The sequence below is a fragment of the Plodia interpunctella genome, chromosome 13, assembly GCF_027563975.2.
Source record: "Plodia interpunctella isolate USDA-ARS_2022_Savannah chromosome 13, ilPloInte3.2, whole genome shotgun sequence".
Lineage (NCBI taxonomy): Eukaryota > Metazoa > Arthropoda > Insecta > Lepidoptera > Pyralidae > Plodia > Plodia interpunctella.
The window spans coordinates 1,877,165-1,898,850 of NC_071306.1; the positions used below are offsets into that span (position 1 = coordinate 1,877,165).

A 21,686-nucleotide genomic window follows, 5' to 3' on the forward strand; every position below is an offset into this window, starting at 1 on the left:
ACAATCGTTCGATCAAATAAACTGTCAATTATACTATTTTGAAGCTGTCATACGTAATTTTTCTAAAAATTAAAATTCTGTAGGGTTCTGTTCTATCCTATACATACGATAAGTATTTTCTTTATATTCCCTTAAATTGCGTGTCTAACAAAACTTTTTAATTGTAATTGGTTCTAAAAGCGTTTGTATATTACAAAAATGAGTGCAGAAGTATTATCGAATGCAGGTGCCGAAATTCGTGATAATTTGGTAATTATTCAATATTCGATCATATAATTAATGCAAATTGGCTCATTTGTTCTTTGTTCAATCATTTCTCTGTACATCTTTTCCTTACCAACAGGTTAATGTGGTTTTTTATTCATTATGACCTTCGAACTCTTTCACAATAGAAATCGTCCTACTCTAATAGACTTTGTTAATTTATGCGTTTGTTTCTCGCGTGTATTTCTAGTGTCAAATCTAACCACTTTAGTCCATTTAGTTTTGGTTGATGTTGCAATTTTAGATAGTTTTTTTTCTCTTTCACACTTGTTCGACAGAATAAGACCTCAAATTTTTTGGTATATGCATTGGTACACGTGATCTTGCCTCCTTTTGTGTGGCTGCTAGTTTAATATCCAACCAAGCTTAAAATCCAACCCATCTGGTCATGTTTCAGAATAATATTACAGATTCATATTACAGTTTCATTTTATCATTATTACAAAAAAAGGTACAATTTGAATTCCTGGTTGCATTTGAAGCTGTGGTGTTGCAAAATCTGGGGTCAGCATCCTTACATATTATAAAACAGTCTTCTGCCGCATCCGTCTGTCTGTTTGCGATAAACTCATTTTGGTCTGGTACCACTTCATGAAATACCATTTCTATTCTCTTCAATATCGAAGTAGAATAATTTTCATATATTGTAAACCCAGATTGAAAGTGATCTAATTAACCTTTGAAAGTTGCCGATAGTCCTATCCTACTACCTGATAAGCTATCAGTAACTACTCTAGAAATAATCACCTTTGTTAATTTCTAAATTGTACTCATTTTTTACATAATTTATGATATGATAAATAGTCACATTAAGATTAAGGTGAAATTATACTATATTTTTAATTGTTGTAAAATGGACAACTTATTCTTGTGTGACGTTTAAATTATTCATTTACTTTTTTTGTTACTTATGTGCGAGCACCAAACTCAGATCAGTCCCATACTGGGACCATTTCACCCAAATTATTAATTTACTTTTGGGTGATCTATACAGTTTTAAGCTATGAAATGTAAGAAAAAGAAGAAATATAGTGAAAACTATTCATAAAAATTAAACAAAACAATAATAGCATTCCCAAACATGTTTTCAAAGAAGAATTTTCTAAACTTCAATATGTCACAGCTGAGAATCATACAGGGAAGATATAAGAGTTAGAATTTTTAACTGTAGACAATGTCTGTATTCCAGATTATATTATATATGTGTACCAAATTTAATAACAGTCCATCAAGTATTGTGTAAAAAAGTAACAAACATACACATGTATATATACATATATATATTATAAATGCTAAAGTTTGTGAGAAAGCTGTGTGTGTATGTATATATATAATATAATTTACTACTGATATTTATTTCAGATAACAACTGCAGTGAAATTCTTAACAAATCCAAACGTCCAGCGATGCACATTGGAAAGCAAAGAACGGTTCCTACGTAGCAAAGGATTAACTGAATTTGAAATACAAAAGGCCTTAGAGAAATGTGGTGATTTAGTGGAGATGCCCTCATTGAGTCCAGACCTCTTGCTTTTCCACCACACAAGGAGGTCCTGGTTTAGGGAAAACATCTTGCCTTTGATCATCTATGGAGGTTTTGCTTATGGCTGTTACTGGTTTTATAAAGTAAGTCATCATCATAATCATTGTATGCTCATAGATGGTGCTCTCCGAGCGTTTCGACTGCTTGGCCGTCATTATGATTCGTCAATTTTCTTGACGATGGAATCATTTCCAAAATCAATCATTCATAAAATGGACATTGATCACAGTACAGATTAATGATTTTAAAGTCGGATAGTAAAACTGATTCTTGTTTTTGTTAAAGTTAGAAAAATTTACAATGACGCGCGGTTGCATCGGTCGAAACGCTCGGAAATTCACCCAGATGAAGGTGACGTGACGTAACCAGTAGCTGTTACTCTCTTGACTATGGTCCTTCCAGACAATACCATCCTGTGCCTGCTGTACTTAGCTGTGTTTGCAGCTTCTCTCAAGGCATTCAGGTTATAAAGTAAGACAGTAGCAATCCTGGAGTTTTTAAGTCGACATGATGGGATTTCCCCATGAGGCTGGCATCACACCAAGCAACTGACAAAAAATAGATATTTTTAAAAAGTCGACAGGATAAAAAAGTTACAATGCAGAAATGCAAGAAAGTTGAAACCTGACTTATTTATAATGATAAATATTATTGTAGGTAGCTAACACTATAATATAAAACCTAGTGCAAATGCAAGTGAGACATATTATAAACCACAGACACTTTCTCGGCTGCACACGGTTTTTTTAAGCCCACTGTTGGGCAAACACTTTCTTTCTGCTTCTATAACTTCCATAACACGCTAGGTTAGAAGTGATAACTAAAATAAAACATTTCAATATTCCAGAACTGCATAAGACACTTGCTATTCGTGGAAGAGCCCAAACGCAAGTCGACGTCGGAATGCATTGACGAGCTGCGCAAGTCACTAGACATACTGAACTCCAACGTGTCCTCATTACGGGGTGAAATGCAAGGGTCGTTACAACAGAATGCGCTACGCACGCAGCTAGACAATATCAAGTCTGATATTTCTTCCGTAAAAGGAATATTGCTCAATAGGTATTTATGGATGAATCTTCCATGCTACAAGTTTAGATTATAAAAGACTAGCTTCGCTGCGCGGCTCGCTCCTGTGGGAATTTCGGGATAAAGGGTGCATTATTATTCCAGGTTATATTCTACCCGTGTACCAATATAACAATCCGTCCAGTAGATTTCGCGTGAAAGAGTAACAAACATACTTACAAACATCCTCACATGTAAAAAGATAATAATCGAAAACGAAACATGCAAATAACGGCTGGTTATCCGACCAAATACGAATGGCTACGAAAAAGCGGCGGTTTCATACATATATTACAAATCTCAGTATTTCCATAACCTGAACACGCACAAATTATATTTTCGCGGCACATACTTCCACATACACAAGCTAGCTGACCATGAACAATATTTCTCACTCCGATTATTAGTTTAAAATTGTCTTGCTAGAACAACGTTACTCCAACAGAAATCGTTTTTTCCATTAAAAAAAAACGACGATAGGCACAAATGTTTTATGCCGGGCACATACATAGCTGATTAGGCACTAATTATAGGTTCTATTCATATTTCTGTAGGAGATACTTTCTAGCTGGAGTAACGCACACTATTTATGATTTGGGTACTTATCGGCCACCTTTGCTATTCGGTTTCTTTGGCGTACAAAACTCTTATTTTTTTATTTTATGAAATATCATTCATTATTGCAGGAACCAATTTCCCACAATCAAGCGATCGGAACCGCCGTCAATACCGGCGTGGCAGCGTCAGTCTGAAGAGGCGACGTCGACAGAAGCGGCAGGAGACGAGAAGAAGAAGCCACATCGCAGCAGGAGCCAGCGGTCAGAATCAGGCGGATCCAACTCTAGCGAAGGGGAGCAGGCCACGAAAAATAGTGATAGCAGCTTGGAGATTATGTGAGTAATTTAAATGGATTTGTACATACTTGTCACACATGCTTTTTAACATATTTTTGAAAATAATAATGAGATGGAAAAATTCTGGAATCGAGCGGGAATTGAACCCGCGCCCCACTCTATCAGGGACAGTGCTCTTGACCACTGAGCTATCGAAACCATGCCAGTTCCGCTGAATTAATTCATCTCTTTACGTTTCACGCCGACGTGAGTCAGTATTTTCATTAGAGAGTAGTAGGTACTCTTAACTAATGTGAGTAATGCAAAAACCTTGCTAGTTCATGACTTAACTGCACACTAGCGCCAATATCAAATTTTCAGTAATATCTTTCATTTACTAACGAAATGAAAACTATAATCTTAACAAATTATGCTATGCTAAATAAAGGATTTAATAAGAAAAAGTTTTCTATTCGACATAATTCTACAATTTTATGAACTGAAAATGGTGGGCACTAAAGTCCGTATTATTAATTTGTAAAGACATTGTATATGTTGGAACACTTTATAATATAATCCTTCCTAGTGCAGCATACATCTTTTCTGAATAAATCAAGTTTAAATAAATATTAAGCATATCTTATTAAAAAAAATATTATCAACAAAAACTTACCCATTTAACTGTGACTGCTGTACTGATGGACTTTAGTACAGCAAATAAATATAAGTGCGATTTTCGCGTTTTTCGACTAGTTTATTTCACCTAATATCGCTCAAATTTCATAACTATGTTTCATTCTGTCTTTGTTCTTCGTTGAAAAATAAATATTTGCCATCAGGTGCATGCCAGCGAAAGATAATATAGTAATTCTTAAACCCGACCCACCAATGTCACCCTACATGACTTTCTTAGACGAGTTCATAGCAAAAATGAAGGCTGAAAACCCTAAGCTAAGGGATAATGATCTAGTATCAAAAGGATGCGAAGTTTGGAGTAGAATGACTAATCGGACTGAATGGGAAATAAAAGCAGCCGAATCGAGGGCGCAGTATAAAAAAGATTTAGCGGCATATTACGATTATAATGGTGTGCCCGACAATGAAAGAAGCGAAGACGAGTGAGTTTGTGAGCTATATTTTTTGTTTGCCTTGGACTGTATTATAGGTAAAAAAATAAACTGGTTTTTCAAATAACTTGAATTTATTCGCTGATAAAAGACGCGATATAGAAGAACGCGATATAGATTTGACGACCTCGGTGGCGCAGTGGTAAGGTTCTTGCCACTGAACCGAGAGGTCCCGGGTTCGAACCCCGGTCGGGTCATGATGGAAAATGATCTTTTTCTGATTGGCCCGGGTCTTGGATGTTTATCTATATATGTATTTGTTATAAAATATAGTATCGTTGAGTCAGCATCCCATAACACAAGTCTCGAACTTACTTTGGGGCTAGCTCAATCTGTGTGATTTGTCCTAATATATTTATTTATTATTATTTATTTATTTAAGAAGAAAAGTATATAGGAAGTGAAGTTTTTACAATGTAATGTCAATTGTCACAATGTAATGTCAGAACTGTCAAAAGTCAAACTGACAAGTAATTTTCTTAAATTTAATGTAGCATTGCCAACACTTTTTCCATCCTTGGTTTCAAGTGTCCCGATGTGTGTAATTAAATATTGCTGAATTTCACATACGATTGTCCTATAGAGTTAATATTCAACGCAACTTCAGTTTCCCTTACAAGGCATTATTATGATGAGCGTGACCTGATGGAGCACCCAGGATCGGCTCCCAACAAGAGCACTGCACGGACATGATTGTTTATTCATGAATAGGGAGTATTACTGCTCATTTATCCCGAGTACAGCACTGTATGTTAGGTACACAAAAGCTTTGCCGCCTTTTGTTATGTCGATTAAAACGTTTATTTTAGAGTACTTTGTTAATCCTGTCATTATGTAAGCATTCGTTTGTGAAAATATACAACAATGTAGCACATTCGGGTGCCGAAATATTGGGAAAAATCGTTTTCCATAAGATAAAAAAACTTGGATAACTATGGAATACGCCTCACGCTGTAAAAGTTTCGAGCCAGTAATCGGTTGAAAAGAAGCTCGGAACACTTCATACGTGTAGACTTATTAAAATATGGACTTGATACAATTAAGATTTTCAGTCAAAATCAAGTTTATATAAGTTTATGACCACAGTTGACCAAATAATGCAGAACGTAACCTAAAATAGTGTTATTATTTTCAGGATAATCCACTAAATCCTTCCTTTTTCCTTTAAACTCGCACCACGATTAGCGTAGAAGGTATTTTTGTTCGTATATCTGCAACAATATTGAAAATTGGCGCTTCTTGCCTCCGTTGGCAATGTTTGCACCATAACCAGATTGCATGACCAGATGATGCGCCCCAGGAACGGCTCATGCATTATTTTATCTGCCTGAAAAAGTTTGCGTCCAAAATGTCATTTTTGTAAAGAACTTTATATTTTCTTCTATTTCAGAACATGAATCAATATCTCGTGCAACATTCTACAGCGAGCTTGTCTGAAATGTCTCAGGGTTATTATGAAATCATGAACTTTATTAGTGATATTATAAACTGACAGGTAAATTATAAACCACATACAATCCCATATATTAAACGACAGGTATTAAACGCGTACATACCTTTTTTATTTGAGTTTAATACCTGTCATATTAATATATATTATCATTAAGCAACGCGAAAATTTAAAAGTAGTTACACACAATACCGCTAAATATAACATTGGACCAGTCTCCTTCTTTTCGTGTGTTTTAATTGCTAACATTGGTGTTAGATTTTATTCCAGCCGCCTAAAGGCATCTGACATTACTTTTACGACTCTACTTACTTCTATACCTCGTCTAGTGGCAAGTGATCGCATACCGTGTGAACTTAAACTGTCAACCAGTGTGCAGGTTTCCATCCCGATGTTTTCCTTCACCGGAAGCAAGTGGTGGTCGATGAAAAGTACGCGATTAGGTTATACACAAGTCAATTGGTATACAAACTCATGTGGCATGAGTTTTCAAACCTCTTTACCACTCCGCAATGGGCCAGTTAAAGTCTAAATACTGAATACAATAATCTCCATTTTGTGGCTATGGAATATTGTTAATATATCTATGGAGCCATAAATACAAACTTTGCTTTTAGATTAGTAGTTTTTTTAGGCATAATGTAGAAGAATATATGGCGGGCCGTGTGGCTGTTTGTGTGTTTAGTGCAAAAACTATACACACTCCATATTGATTGTTAATAATTTGAGTACTCCGCGAAGTATAATATGGACTTGTATAAGTATTTATTAGGATAATTATGAGAAGAACATATATATATGAAAGATAAAAAAGGACTTTAAGTTTTTTGTAATTAAATAGTAAAATTAAAACTTTGAATTTTATATTGCTATATGTATGTCATGTCACAAATGCTTTGACAAACTAAATTTAAATATAAAAATTTGATGACGGAAAGTCCAGGCCACTAGCGGGTATCAAACCCACGCCCCTGTCTATGTGGGACAGTGTCTTTGTGAGTACTATGCTATCGAGACCATACTCGAATCCTGATTTTTTTTCATCTTGTTATTTAAATTTGAGACTAAAAGTTGAGACTAAATTAAAAACTAGATAACGGAATATCTAGATTAATTTGATATTGAATACAATTTAATGATTTCATATTTTTTATTGCTGACTTTCCATCTTGCCCAAAACTATTAGTCAATTTCTGTTTTTTTGTTGAAATATAGAACCGCTTCGTCGCAAAATGCCCTTTTCGCAAACTGTCACCTGGTCCCATAATGTTCCTTTAATAAATAAATTGTAATACAAATAATAATAATAATAGCAATACTAGCGGCCCGTCCCGGCTTCGCTCGGGTAAAAACATGATAAATTATACACCTAAACCTTCCCCAGGAACCTACCGTTAACACTAACACTATCTACCGGTGAAAACCGCATGAAAATCCTTGCAGTAGTTATTGAGTTTATCGCGAACAGACAGACACGCCAGAGGACTTTGTTTTATAATATGTAAGGATGCGACCAGGGGATATTTGGCAAATGGGCCATTTTACGATGAAGCGTTAGGTAAAGAAGTTAAATTTCTTTAGATCTAGAATTCTTACAAAATTACAGTCTATAAAGTGTTTCGCGGGATTCTATGATTTCATGTAAAATATATTGTTACGAATTATAACATTTCCAATTTTTAATAAGTACCTGCATTTAATAATACTGTATAATCATAGTATTCGTAGTACTAATACTGAATTTTAATTGCTCATAATAATTCAATGTTTGCTGTCTATTTCTGGAATTTGATTTGCTCATTTGAAATAACTTAGTGATATTATGTATAAAAAAACAATAAACATTTAAATATTATTTTTCTTTTACAATAAAAATGAAAAACAAACTCCATTTCTAAACTAAGGGAAAAAGGAAATACCATAGCTTTTTTCCATCCTTCATGCCTCGTGTAAAAATAATAACCTCGTGTAATAACAGTGATTTTGCGCATATATGGAAGAAATAAATATACCACCTTGTTCCACCTTTAGGTTTTCTTGCCAATCCAAAATGATCCCTAACACATTGGGGATAAAGACTAAAATCAGACATTCCGTGCGATATGACATTGGATCTTGTAAATTGATCTTAAGATATTTAAATTAGATTTTTTTCTTCCTTGACTCATACTTTTATTGCATTACCAATCATTCTGAGACTCTCTCTGACCTGGGCTTTTTCCCGATTGCTTCCTAAGATAGCGTCGGAGACCAGGTTTCGCTTTTTCACCCTTTCTCGTGTTTGCACAGTTTTCGGCGTCCTCAGTTATCAGACCACTGGCACGCATATCATCCTTGACCACATTTCATGTCTAAACTTCATTATAATTTGTGTAATTTGATTTGTGAGTTTTATATATTTATATAATTTGCCGAAATTATTATAGTTGTAGCTTGATTAGAAAATTAATTTATTGTATTAATATGCCTTTCACATACGTTATTTATTTTTAGTCAAGTTTTCTATCGCATCCAAAAGGAACAAGTCAGTATAAACTGATTTGCTTAAATATAGACATATTGAAATAAAATTGCGCGTGATAAGCCTATAAGAATCGTATGTTGCGTCCTTTAGGGTTTCGTAGCCGTAGGGTAAAATGGAACCTTTATTAATATACCGTGGTGGTAGATACCTGAAACTTTCACAGAATGTGTTTTTTAGTTTCTAAACATTATACATAGAACTATATATTCAGTAATAAATATTATAAACTGTTGTAACTCTGTACAATATGTGTGATCATGTAAGTTACTATCTATGCAAATACATTTTTATTTCATATTGTAGCATATTTTGGATATTTTCATAAATTTCATACTTTGAACAGGGCCTTGGAAAATTCAGGTTAATTTACAATTTTACAAGAAAGTATTCAATGTATGCTCTTCAAAATTGCTAAATGGGTGTCTATTTATAAATATTATCATGTATCAGTGTTTGTGATAAATAAACCAATGATAAAATTGAATAATGCATTTTATTTTATTTAGAGGTCGTAAACACGTCGTAAAGTATATCTACCTTGCAATCTGCTATGGTTTGGAGTTTATAATGTACTATAATTATATAAGGGAAGAGGCTTATGTCCTGAAGTCCACCGAATAAAAAAAAAAATCATTGTTTTCCGGAGAATTGGGCCGGTAAGTTTTATGGAAATCTATATTATTAGTTTATAGTTTTGGTCTTCGGTTTAAAATACAACTTAATTGAAATTGAGCTGTGATTCAATGTCGAGTGTTTGGTAGGTAATTGATTGTCGATTTCATCCTTAAAACTGTTCGTCTAATGGCATCTTTCGGAAAGACTTCAGACGAAAATGTGTGGTGAGCAGCGGATTGTAGCCCATAACCTAAAAAAATAAAAGGTAAACTTACAAATTATTAAACACGAAGATTGAGATTAGAGCTAGATTGTAACAATAAACTATCATTAGTTTTGCGACTCCAAATTGCAGTCAAAGGTATCTAACGCATAACCTTCCAAAGGCGCATAAGGTACATAGACACTTAACATCGTTTGTTTTACGATTTTTGTCTAAACGTAATAAATACAAAAAAACTCCTTTGTTTTAATGTCATTTCTATAAAACTTATCTTCGATTCCGCTACACAGTGCTACTGTACTGTCTCGTATTGCTTGGCTATATAAGATGTGTGGAATCGCAAATTGTATTTTTTTTAAATATGAAAAACAAAACTACGAATCACGAAAAGTCGTAGAATAAAAGTTGCTTGTTTTGATGTACCCAAGTAGTCTTTAGGAGGTTTTGCGTTTGATACCAGTGCCTAACCCTAAATTAATTTGGTTTAATTTTTCGAATAACTTTAAATAGGTAGTAAACTTTCCCTTTATCTTGTTAAGCTTTATATGGTAACCCCATTTAGTATATGGTATCCCTTAAACATTTAAAACGTATGACAACATTTGTATTTTGACGTATCCGGTTCATTCTCCCTTCTTCCTTTGAATCTGTCATGGCCGGACGTGCTATCCGACCTTTTATATTAATTAGTGTTTATTATAATTCCTTCGGATTTGTGTAGCTTTATTTTAACAAATAAATGCTTATACAAACTACTCCGTGTTTGCCTCTCGCCACCCACACTACACTCTGCTTCAATTTAACAGGTTATGTAACCAGCACGTGGGTGGCATTGTTGATGAGGCTTGAATTTACACTAGTTTTGTGTTTCGAATAGCGTCCGCCTAACGTGACATACGGCCGATTTAACACTTCATTCAGAACAACAACAAATGGCATCTGTTGAAGGTAATACGTCGGTGAAACCGACTCACATCATGGCCTCTACTCAAGGAATAGAGAAATTGGACGGCCCGGCAAATTTCCACACATGGAAATTTACAATACAAAATATTTTAATATTGGAAGGACTTTGGGACGTCGTCGAGGGACGCGACAATGATGCAGGTAACAGTCGGCGTGCTCTGGCGCGCATATGTCTCGCTATAAAACCTTGTTTATATCAATATGTTCGGCATTGCAATACTGCCGCGGAAGCTTGGAATAATCTTTTAAATATATTTGAAGATAAAGGACTATATAGACGTGTTCTTTTGCTACGTAGACTGCATAAGATACAATACAATGATTTTGATTCAATGACTTCATATATAGAAGAAGTGACCACATTGGTGCAGCAATTACTTGACATAGGAAGGCAAATAGAAGATGCTGAGGTCGCCGAAATTTTGCTGAGTGGATTGTCGTCGGATTATGACACAATTGTCTCCAGTTTGGCAGCGGTGACTGCAACAAATCAGCTCTCGAGCGAGCTGGTAAAGTCAAGATTACTACAAGAATATGCTCGCAAGATCTCTAATGATGGTGGTTCGGCTTTTGTATCTAGGAAGACCATGAAATTAATATGCAATCATTGTGGTAAAAAGGGACACACCAAGGCGCGTTGTTATAAATTAAAACGAGAAAAGAAAGCCAGCAAGACAGTGACTGTTCCAGTTGATAGGACACATTTAGTGTCAGCGTTCCTGACTGTACCTGATAGTAATTTTTATTTAGACAGCGGTGCTAGTAACCATATGGTAAATAACCACAATTTCTTTGTGGACATTAAACCAAATAGAACTTTAATTAAAGTTGCAAATGATGAGACTTTAACAAGTCAAGGGATTGGTACTATAAAATTGTTTATTAACAACCAGGTGAGTCCTTTGATTTTGTCTAATGTCCTATATGTGCCGCATTTGTCTAGTAATTTAATTTCCGTTTCCAAATTAATTGAAAAAGATTATTTTGTAGTTTTTAATAATAAGGGCTGTTCCATTTATAATAAAGGTCAAACATCTGGCAACCCAATTGCATGTGTTGCATGTATTAATGGTTTATATATGTTGTGTGTGAATGTCAATGTAAGGAATGACAAGTCCTCACTGAAGGAGCACTCTTTGTTCCTGGGTGATAAGAGCCAGGAATCACCGAGAGCCACAGAAGCAGCAGGATTATCAGCAGAATTATGGCACAGGCGTCTAGGACATTTAGGTGTAAAAGGTATGATACAACTTCGGAAACGTGCATGCGGTATCATGTTTCAGGATGAAGATAAACTGAAGAGCTGTGAACCATGTCTTCAGGGGAAGATGTCGGCCGCATCTTATCCCGGTGGGCAGGCACATCGAGCAACTGAGCCGCTCCAGTTGATTCATAGCGACGTCTGTGGTCCAATGCAGGAACCTAGCTGGGGAGGGGCGAGATATCTTGTCACCTTTACTGATGACTGCACTCGCAAAACTTATGGATACCTTATGAAAAATAAATCTGAGGTAATTAATTGTTTTATAACCTTTAAGTTACAAGTAGAAAATCAATTGGGTTTGCATATTAAAATGTTGAGAACTGATAATGGTGGTGAATATTTCAGTAACAAGTTCTCTGAATATTTAAAAAGGGAAGGTATTATACATCAAAGTACTGTGCCCTACTGTCCACAACAAAACGGGGTTAGTGAGCGTCTTAATAGAACGCTGATGGATAAGGTCAGGTGTATGCTAGCAGAATCAGGACTTTGCTACCGTTATTGGGGAGAGGCAGTAATGACTGCCATTTATCTTAAAAATAGATCACCCACTGAGGCTTTAGCAGGTCGTTTGCCTGAGCAAGCATGGTCTGATTTGCCCGTGGACCTGGCTCATCTCAGGGTTTTTGGCTGCATCGCATATCACCTCATTCCATCTGAGAAACGTAGGAAGTTAGATCCTAAAGCGCAAATGGCTATTTTTGTAGGCTATAGCGAAACATGCAAAGGATATAGATTATCTGACCCGTCTAATCCTAATCATGTTTTTATTTCCCGTAGTGTGGTGTTCATAGAGAATAAGTTTTATGAAAATGTACCTGTATCAGTAAATGACTGTGATAATATTAATAATTATTATTTTAATTCAATACAAGAGAATTTGATGAATAATGATAATTGTAATTCTCGAAATGATGATGTTATTGAGAATTCGAATAAAAATATTTCTCATTGTACAGATGCCGAGGATGTCAACAAGGAAGAATCTTCTAAAGAAAATGTGACTACTTCAGACTCCAATGAAGAATCTGATGCCGACGAGTTTTATGATAGCATGACATCGTCTGGCCGGGCTTCTGATGGAGGGGAAGAGTTTGTACCTGTCGAACCTACGACGAGGGTGTCACAACGTCCTGTGCGTAATGTACGTCCACCACAAAGGTATGGTGATTATGATTATGGCATGTTCAGTCAGCATGCTCTATACGAGGAACCAATGTCATATGACGAAGCCATGGCTTCGCCACACCGTGAAGATTGGCTTGCAGCAATGCAAAGCGAATACAAATCTCTTTTGAATAATCAGGTTTGGAAACTGGTTGCTAGACCTACTAACACTAACATCGTGAAATGTAAATGGGTGTACAAACTAAAGCATGACGCGGATGGGAAATTTGATAGGTTTAAAGCTAGACTGGTTGCCAGGGGTTTCACCCAAAAGCAGGGAATTGATTATAACGAGACTTTCTCTCCGGTAGTGAGGCATTCCTCTATGAGAATTTTATTTTCATTAGCAAATGAAATGGACTTGGAGATTGATCATGTGGATGTCACAACTGCATTTTTAAATGGTGAGCTTAATGAAGTCATATACATGGAGCAACCTGTAGGTTTTTGTAATGGCAATTCAAATGAAGTTTGTCTACTTCAGAAAAGTTTGTATGGTTTAAAACAGGCCAGTAAAATGTGGAATGAGAAATTACATAATGTTTTAACTGAAATTGGTTTTAAACAATCACTATGTGAACCATGTATTTATACAAAGAAAGTGGATAAAGACTTTGTTGTTATAGCTGTGTATGTTGATGATTTTTATTTATTTTATAGCAAACATAGTTTAATTAAAAGGCAGTTGTTGGATGTATTACAAATGAAATTCAATGTTAAAAATTTAGGACCATTGAAGAACTGTCTAGGCATGAGAGTCACTAGAGATAGGACTAAAAATACTTTGTGTTTAGATCAGTCAGAATATATTAAAAAGTTGTTAAGACGATTTCATATGGAAAACTGTAAACCAGTAAGTACACCTATGGTCTTAAATTCTAAGTTGACAAAGAATAGTAATGCAAATGAGCATTTGACAGATGAAACCTATAATTTTAGACAACTTATGGGTGGTCTTATGTATTTATCTGTATGTACTAGACCGGATATTTCATTTTCATGTAGCCAGTTGAGTCAATTTAACAATTCCTTTGATAAATCTCATTGGACTGCGGCTAAGAGAATATTGAGGTATCTAGCTGGTACAATTAACCACTCTTTATGTTTTATGAAGAGTGTTGATTTTAATTTAGTAGGATACACTGATGCCGATTGGGGCAATGATGTGAATGACAGAAAATCCTATACAGGTTTTGTCATAAAACTAGGAAATAGTACAATCAACTGGGAATCTCGAAAACAGAGATGTGTTGCTTTGTCTAGTACCGAAGCCGAATATTTGGCAATAGGTGACATATGTAAAGACTTATCCTTTATTAAAAATTTGTTATCAGAGCTTATAACAGAGGAGGTTTCCTGTACTGTGTATAATGATAACCAGAGCGCTCAAAAGCTTCTGGAATGTAAAGAGTTCTGTCATAAGAGGACTAAACACATTGACATAAGATTTCATTTTGTGAAAGATTTAATTAAGTCCAAGTCTATTTTTGTAAAATATTTACCAACTGACAAAATGATAGCTGATGTTCTGACCAAACCTTTGTGTAAACAAAAGCATTATTGTTTCATTAATGACATGAATATGTTGACACCCGATGTATTTCTACATAAGTAGTATGATTTGTGTTGTCGAATTATTATTATTTTTTGTGTTATATACAATATTGATTGTATTTGTAGTACCTATTATTTGACTTAATGTTATAAGGTATAAGGGGAAGTGTTAAGCTTTATATGGTAACCCCATTTAGTATATGGTATCCCTTAAACATTTAAAACGTATGACAACATTTGTATTTTGACGTATCCGGTTCATTCTCCCTTCTTCCTTTGAATCTGTCATGGCCGGACGTGCTATCCGACCTTTTATATTAATTAGTGTTTATTATAATTCCTTCGGATTTGTGTAGCTTTATTTTAACAAATAAATGCTTATACAAACTACTCCGTGTTTGCCTCTCGCCACCCACACTACACTCTGCTTCAATTTAACATATCTCACCTTTGTAAAAAATTGCAAACATTTATGTCTGTCTCTATAGTGATATTTACTGTGCGACAATTTCCTGTATGATCCACTGCTATTCGATTGCATGGTTCCTTGGGCCGCAGGCTGAAAATTTATCATAAAGTTATCACATCATTATATAACCATTATCATAAAAAAACCTGTTAAGAGCAAATCGAACTTGCTTACCAAGGGTACCGTAGCATATTAGGTAGGTAACAAGTTTTTTGTTACTACGGAACCATTCGTGAGCGAGTCCGGCTTGCTCTTGGCCGTGAAGATAAGACGTGACGTAACATAAGACGCGACATAACATTAGAAGCTCAGGTTGCGCTGTAATCGCAGTGTGTTCGGGAACATATGTGGTATTTACTTGGTTTGCGTGTTGTACAGTTGTCCTTGTAACTAAATGTGGGCAGAACAGTAGTCAGGGGGAGGGCAAGAAGTTGCCCTACTGTACTGTTGTTGTTATTATGCTGTGCCTTTACATTACTTACAGATTTTTTTCTACGTTTCCACTTTGTCGTATGCATTTGTTTTTGTCTCTGTCTCCACGCCTTCAACTTTTTGTTCTTTCTATCTATCTATACAGGCAATAAAATTGATAGAATTGATTACGATTTTCCGATCGAAAGTCATGAAAGAAGCAAAATTAAAAAGGGATAGCTTTACCTTAACCGGTGGCTTTCTTGTAATATGCGAGACTAGAAAATTCATAGCGATGTCTTCACAGTTCATGAGTTCGTCTACGTAATCCCTCATAGCCTGTGGCAGTATACGCCAGTAAGCCCACATATAGTAGCGGTGAATAAACGCCGCACCCGTGAGAACCATGCTGACTTCACACAACTGTGCTATACTAGGATAAAATTGAAACCATAGGAACATTTTCATAGAACGAAAGAAAAACTTTATTCGGATAAACACATTTAGTACGTATTATGCTCAAACTAAGATATACCTAACTAGCTCTTGTCCACAACTTCGTAACTATACGAGTAATAATCAGTTTCCCGTGGGAATTTCAGGAAATCCCTTCTTAGTGCTCCCCTACACTCCCCAGGGAACCTACATGCTAAATTTCGGCTTCCTACGCCCAGTAGTTTCGGCTGTACGTTGTCTGTCAGTCAGTCACTCGATACCGGAAGAGTTATATATATATATTGATTTTAGAGGAATTTCATACGGAAAATCAGAAAATTAAAGCCTAAAAGGTCACCAGCTCAAGTTATACAGAGTGTTACAAAACCCTATTCATGCGAAGTGGATACGATACCCTTGGGTAGTTCGGGTAGATCCTTTATGCAAAGTGTCATGTTAATAATAGGTTGACGACCTCGGTGGCGCAGTGGTAAAGTGCTTTCCACTGAACCGAGAGGTCCCGGGTTCGATCCCCGGTCGGGTCATGATGGAAAATGATCTTTTTCGAATTGGTCCGGGTCTTGGATGTTTTTCTATATATGTATTTGTTATAAAATATAGTATCGTTGAGTTAGTATCCCATAACACAAGTCTCGAACTTACTTTGGGGCTAGCTCAATCTGTGTGATTTGTCCTAATATTTATTTATTTATTTATAATAACAGTTCGAAAAAGTCATCTCCAGTGTAATACGGAAACTTTTTACGAGCCCCTTTTTAGAAGGATTATCGCATAAGGATTCCATCAATCAATCAATTAATTTAAGAACTTCGTTATTGTCGGTGGAGAATTTTCCATATGTAACCATTTATTTCAGAACGTGTATATAATAGGCATTGTGTAACAATAATAACCTATATATTGCCAAAATTGAATAGACATAAAACAAAACTCTAAAGAAAAAGGAAATATGTAGTGACGATATTATTCTCTGTTACGGTCTCGGGTTCGATTTCTGATCAAGTCAAGATGAAATATGATTCCAGATTGACCTGGTTCTTTTATATTTATATAATTTAGATAAATACTTCTGTGTTTGTCATAGAATATAGAAATGTTGTGACATCAATAACGAACTTACTTTCAGGCTAAGTAAATCTATTTATCTATGCGATTTGTCCCTAGTTATATAAATAAATTATTTGACTACCTTTTCACGTAATGACTACCATAGATTACACATGATAAGTACATAAAAAATAGAAACACATGGTATACAAGAATATTCGAACCTGATTACATACTTTGTCTTTTTACTACGCTTCTTATATCTGTTGCTATATGTGAATCCCTTATTCTTTTTCGTGTCCCATTCGTAATTTCGACCAAAGAAACCAACAATTTGATCTCTATGTTCACGCCATACTCTGAAATAACAAATTGAAATTCTATATTATATATATATATATATATATATATATATTAATACCAGTAATTAATACCTATAATTCACAAAAAAACAGTAGTAGGTAACATAGAACACAGAACACGATGCCATATTGAAAAATATTCTTGTAGGGAAGAATTTTGAGAATCTGATATTTAGATAATCTCATATTATGCGAATAAAGGGAGGGAGTCCAGGGAGACCGAGGAAGAGTTAGAGACAACTGAAAAAGAAGGCAGAAGTCGTATAGTATCAAGATTTCAATGTGAACCTAAATAAGAAGAGAAAATATTAATGCACAAAGAAAAAGAGCAGCAAAGAGATCTTTTCCACGCCTCTCTTGTAGTTCCTATTAAACTTACCTAAAGTAGAATAGAAGTATCACACTGTCTCCCTCATTTGAGCGTTGAGCGGCGAAGCTCGGGGTCCGCTTGTCTACTTTTTAACTTTTACTTTTTAATAACAGTTTCACACTACCAAATAAAAAAAGTACGTACGTTTGTACGAGTATAAAAACGAGTTGGTCCTTACTTGAAAGCAAAATAGATATCTTTTGTCATTGGCACAGCGTCGTCATCCACACTGAACACCGCTTCTGTTTCTATCAAGTGGTAAGGAAGAAACCGGTTGTTTAAGGAGTTCCTCTTGCCCCGAACCAGGACTATAGGAGCCCCAGTCTTAGGCCAATCTGACATTGACGGCTTTTTCGGTCCGTTGCTAACAACTATGATCTAAAAATCAGATTTACTTTAAATTTGTTGTACAAAGCGATTGAAATCGTTGACTCTATAAGAGTTCAATCTATGGCTCATCTTTTCTCAAGTCACACATTGCTTCTCTTAATGGTTCTCTCAATGGGCCTGATAAGGCAATCGATGAGGCTACATTTTCTTGTAGTCCGTAACTTGTGAACGAAATAAAATTTGGTTATTGAGTGAAAGTGGCTGAGGGTCATGGCACACACAACGAGCAATAATATGTATTGTTTATTTCCCGTACTGGATGACCATTACTGTCATCATCACACTCTAGCTAGTGCCGCTCTAGTATCTACAGGAGCGCAAGTTTCTTCACGATGTTTTTCTTCACTGGCAGCATTCCTTACCCTGGAATCTCTTATTTAGCAAATTAAGCGATATAATTGAAATTTAACTTGCAAGGTTTAATTACAGACAAGCATTAGGACAGGCGCAACTAAATAAAAGCTTGTAAACATAATTCACCTTATTCAAATATGGCATTGCCGAAAGCGCGTCAAGAGCATGGGACAGCATAGTTGGCCTGTCATAAGTCAGTAAAACAACTGTAAATTGTTCAACAGGGTAGTCGCCCGCCAGCTCGTTGCACGATTTGTGGAAATGTGGTTTTACAGACCAGTCCACGAACCGGGGTTTTGGAAGGTTTATAGGATCCCACGGTAAATGAGGGTACAGCACAAAAGGATCCCCCCACACATTCCACTGCTCATAGCCATTCAGCAAACCAACTGTGAAGTTCCTCTTGAAACACTTCGACGGTATCCCACCAACTTTTGTTATATTTGGAGTCTCATATTTCTGAACAGAAGCAAACATTGGTGATATCGGTCGCGGTGGGATATTTAACCTGCTTCGGATTACTCCTAGCAAAGTGTCTAAAACCACTTGCATGGATCCTAAATATCTCTCCCACAACATACGACCTTGTCTCCGAAACGCCAGGATGTCTTCGTACGATATGGTGCTTAAAACCAAACGCAGCTCCGTGACTCTGTATATGGATAATGAAATTACTGCTTTACGCCAATCTAATACTTCCTCGTAAGGCAGATGGATCCGGTCCCCCCCAAGTACGACTGGAATCGCACCAGATTCTAAAGCTTCGAATAATCTCGTTTGTAGTAAATAAGTTGAAACATGCGTGTCTGGTGTAATTATAAGGACAAAAGTAGACTTCCTCAGTAGTTTTCTTCTAGACTCACGATTACCACATAATGACCAGTCTGAAATAGGGTCAAATTTTTTATCAATAATTTCACATTGAAATTGTATATAAAATCCATTGATTTGAGTACGTGTTTTTCCCAATTTGGATAAAATCCGTATAAGTGTTCCAAGGTGTTGGCTTGATTTCATCTCAGCAGGTACGCCCTGAAAACTACATGTTAATATTAGTATAATGTATATTTAATTAAGATTATGTGAGGCTTCTACATAATTTATTACATACCTAAATATACATTTTAATAAAATACGTTAAGATTAAATAGTTGTAAAATAAGAAATTAAAATGGAGATGATCTTTTGGAGTAAACTCAAAAAACTTAGAAAACGTGAAGGTTAAACTCAGAAAAGGAATAAAAGATGTAAACACTAAAGTACATCAAATACACCTGAGAATAAATCTTCTCTTAGGCGTTGATATAGGTGTAATCTGGGCCCACACATCCCCGCTGATGGGGCCAAAGATTGGAGGAATGACGACATCAAAGCCTGGTCGGAAGTGGTTTTGCTTGAAAGTGGTCTGAGCTAGTATTGCATCTCCAGAATCTTCTGGGAATCTGGTTTGCGCCAGATTTATCAAAACATGGTTACGACCAGCGCGTCGCCAAAACCTCAACTTCCTTAAAGTGCTCTCATTTGAAAATTTGTGTGATACTTTTGACCTGCAAGATAGAGTAAGTAAAAGCTTTGTCTAATTCTTGTCTGTCAAATAAACATTTTATTTTTAACTACTTAGGTATAGAATTCAAATAAAATGAACTTGTTCTGTACTAGGCTCCGATGCTCAATGGCGGCATAAGTAACCGGGAATACTGTGAGAAAGAAAGAGAACGAACTTACATGTTACTTTTGTCACTATAACTATATTCGCCAACAAGTGCAACATATATGCAAGCTGAAATGGGATCTGTTGTAAGTAAATAATTGGAACTCAACATCTGCCTCAAATGATAACTCGTGATCCGGTTGGTGACAGGATAGGGTATCATCAGATCGTATAAATACACGGGGAACCCGCCTGTGATGTTACAGCGACCGTGGTTAAAGCAAGAAAACATCTTGCAAGGCTCAATAGGCTTAGAGAAAAGGATTTCAGATGGTAAATTGGGGGCAGCTTTTGGAACATTTAGTTTTTTCTCAGATGATGTATTATATGTAGATGATATGATTGGTGTTGCTTGGCTCTTGCTCGGGTCACTTGTCGGTTCTATCTTCCCTACAATTGGAATAGCTAACGGTACAAGTAGTTCATTCTTATTTTCTTTGTGCTTTAATTCCTGAAAATCATTTATAAAAGAACATTGACATACTTCTCTACAAAATAAATGCTACTCAATAAGTTTTATCGTTCAGACTACTCCCCTTTCTACACAATTGGACGCGAAAGAATAACATAGTGAAAGTAGGATTTTATAAAATAAAATTAAATAAATACTTAAATGCAAAACTGACCCCAAAATTAGCCATATTATTACGATAGTACATCGTTAATACGAAAACTATTGTGATTATAACGATCATACGTAACTTTCTCTTATGCCACCACAATAGTATTCGTTCGTGTAGCGACATTTTCTGGTAGTGATCATTTTCCATTACATACTTCTTTGATCTCATTGTTCCAGAGTACGCTATTCTACATTTTCTGTGTGAGAGATTTACACTTCTGACGTCTGATGTTACTGAACTAGATAAAGAACCATTTCAGAAAATTTGTAAAGACTTTATTACGAATAGTACTAAACATTGTGTGCGTATGATTGATTATATATAGTCCTTGTAACTTATTACTGTAATTGCGCAGTTCTAATCAAGTGCACTTAATTGAGGAGAACTCAACGTTGCCTACATTGATAAGACATAATATATTGCGGTTTTGTACATTGTAGCGAGTATACATTTTGCATTTAGAAGTTAATGTGTACGTGTTACTCAAATAGGTTAAAGTCCTGTCGAATACGCCATATAATCCAGATAAATCGACCGTCCCTTAAACATATAGGGCAATGAAAATAATAAATAGGTAATATCAATATAATAATAATACAATGCTTTGTCATTAAAATTCGATTTCAAGAGACATGGCAATAAAGAAACATGTATAACTTTTATTTATTAATTATTAGGTATCTTTAACATTTAATATGAACATAATAATCGCTATAGTTGAGCAATATAAAATTTTATTATTTCATTAAATAAATAAATGTGTCAATTTTTCAAAATTGTACCTTTATGTCCTACTGTCATCGTATGCATAGGACAGGCTATCCTGAAAAGCCATCTGTGCATTGTTTCTTTTGTATATTTTTTTACCTAAACAAAAAAAAAACAATATTTTTAT

General features: G+C 35.4%; 2 protein-coding genes across 3 annotated transcripts; one reads left to right on the plus strand and one right to left on the minus strand.

Moving 5' to 3' along the window:
- The first annotated feature begins 16 nt into the window (after positions 1–16).
- Pex14 (Peroxin 14) lies at positions 17–9,296 on the plus strand. 2 transcript variants are annotated; one of them, XM_053753270.2, is made up of 6 exons: positions 17–249; positions 1,627–1,890; positions 2,655–2,869; positions 3,562–3,768; positions 4,548–4,834; positions 6,226–9,296. In XM_053753270.2, the coding sequence occupies exons 1-5, from the start codon at positions 199–201 to the stop codon at positions 4,828–4,830; spliced, it is 1,020 nt and encodes a 339-aa protein (XP_053609245.1). In that variant the 5' UTR covers positions 17–198; the 3' UTR covers positions 4,831–4,834; positions 6,226–9,296. The 2 variants fall into 2 exon arrangements, with proteins under 2 accessions (XP_053609245.1, XP_053609243.1); XM_053753268.2 differs by having other exon boundaries at positions 4,548–4,826.
- A 106-nt stretch (positions 9,297–9,402) lies between these two features.
- On the minus strand, positions 9,403–21,658 carry LOC128674589 (exostosin-3-like). The gene is made up of 9 exons (XM_053753253.1): positions 20,795–21,658; positions 20,183–20,619; positions 19,732–20,004; positions 18,584–19,496; positions 17,892–18,091; positions 17,218–17,340; positions 15,725–15,911; positions 15,047–15,157; positions 9,403–9,674 (listed from the first exon to the last, which is right to left on the minus strand). Exons 1-9 carry the CDS (start codon positions 20,957–20,959, stop codon positions 9,594–9,596), a joined length of 2,490 nt encoding a protein of 829 aa, XP_053609228.1. The 5' UTR covers positions 20,960–21,658; the 3' UTR covers positions 9,403–9,593.
- Positions 21,659–21,686: the final 28 nt, after the last annotated feature.

Excerpts from the sequence above, each read along its gene's own strand:
- Pex14 (XM_053753268.2), top strand. The coding sequence starts at position 199 with ATGAGTGCAGAAGTATTATCGAATGCAGGTGCCGAAATTCGTGATAAT. Across the intron at positions 250-1,626 it reads CCGAAATTCGTGATAATTTG|ATAACAACTGCAGTGAAATT; the intron begins GTAATTATTCAA and ends TATTTATTTCAG. Across the intron at positions 2,870-3,561 it reads AAAGGAATATTGCTCAATAG|GAACCAATTTCCCACAATCA; the intron begins GTATTTATGGAT and ends TCATTATTGCAG.
- LOC128674589 (XM_053753253.1), bottom strand. The coding sequence starts at position 20,959 with ATGAGATCAAAGAAGTATGTAATGGAAAATGATCACTACCAGAAAATG. Across the intron at positions 15,912-17,217 it reads AAGCGTAGTAAAAAGACAAA|TATAGCACAGTTGTGTGAAG; the intron begins GTATGTAATCAG and ends ATTTTATCCTAG. Across the intron at positions 15,158-15,724 it reads CAAGAAAGCCACCGGTTAAG|CCTGCGGCCCAAGGAACCAT; the intron begins GTAAAGCTATCC and ends ATAAATTTTCAG.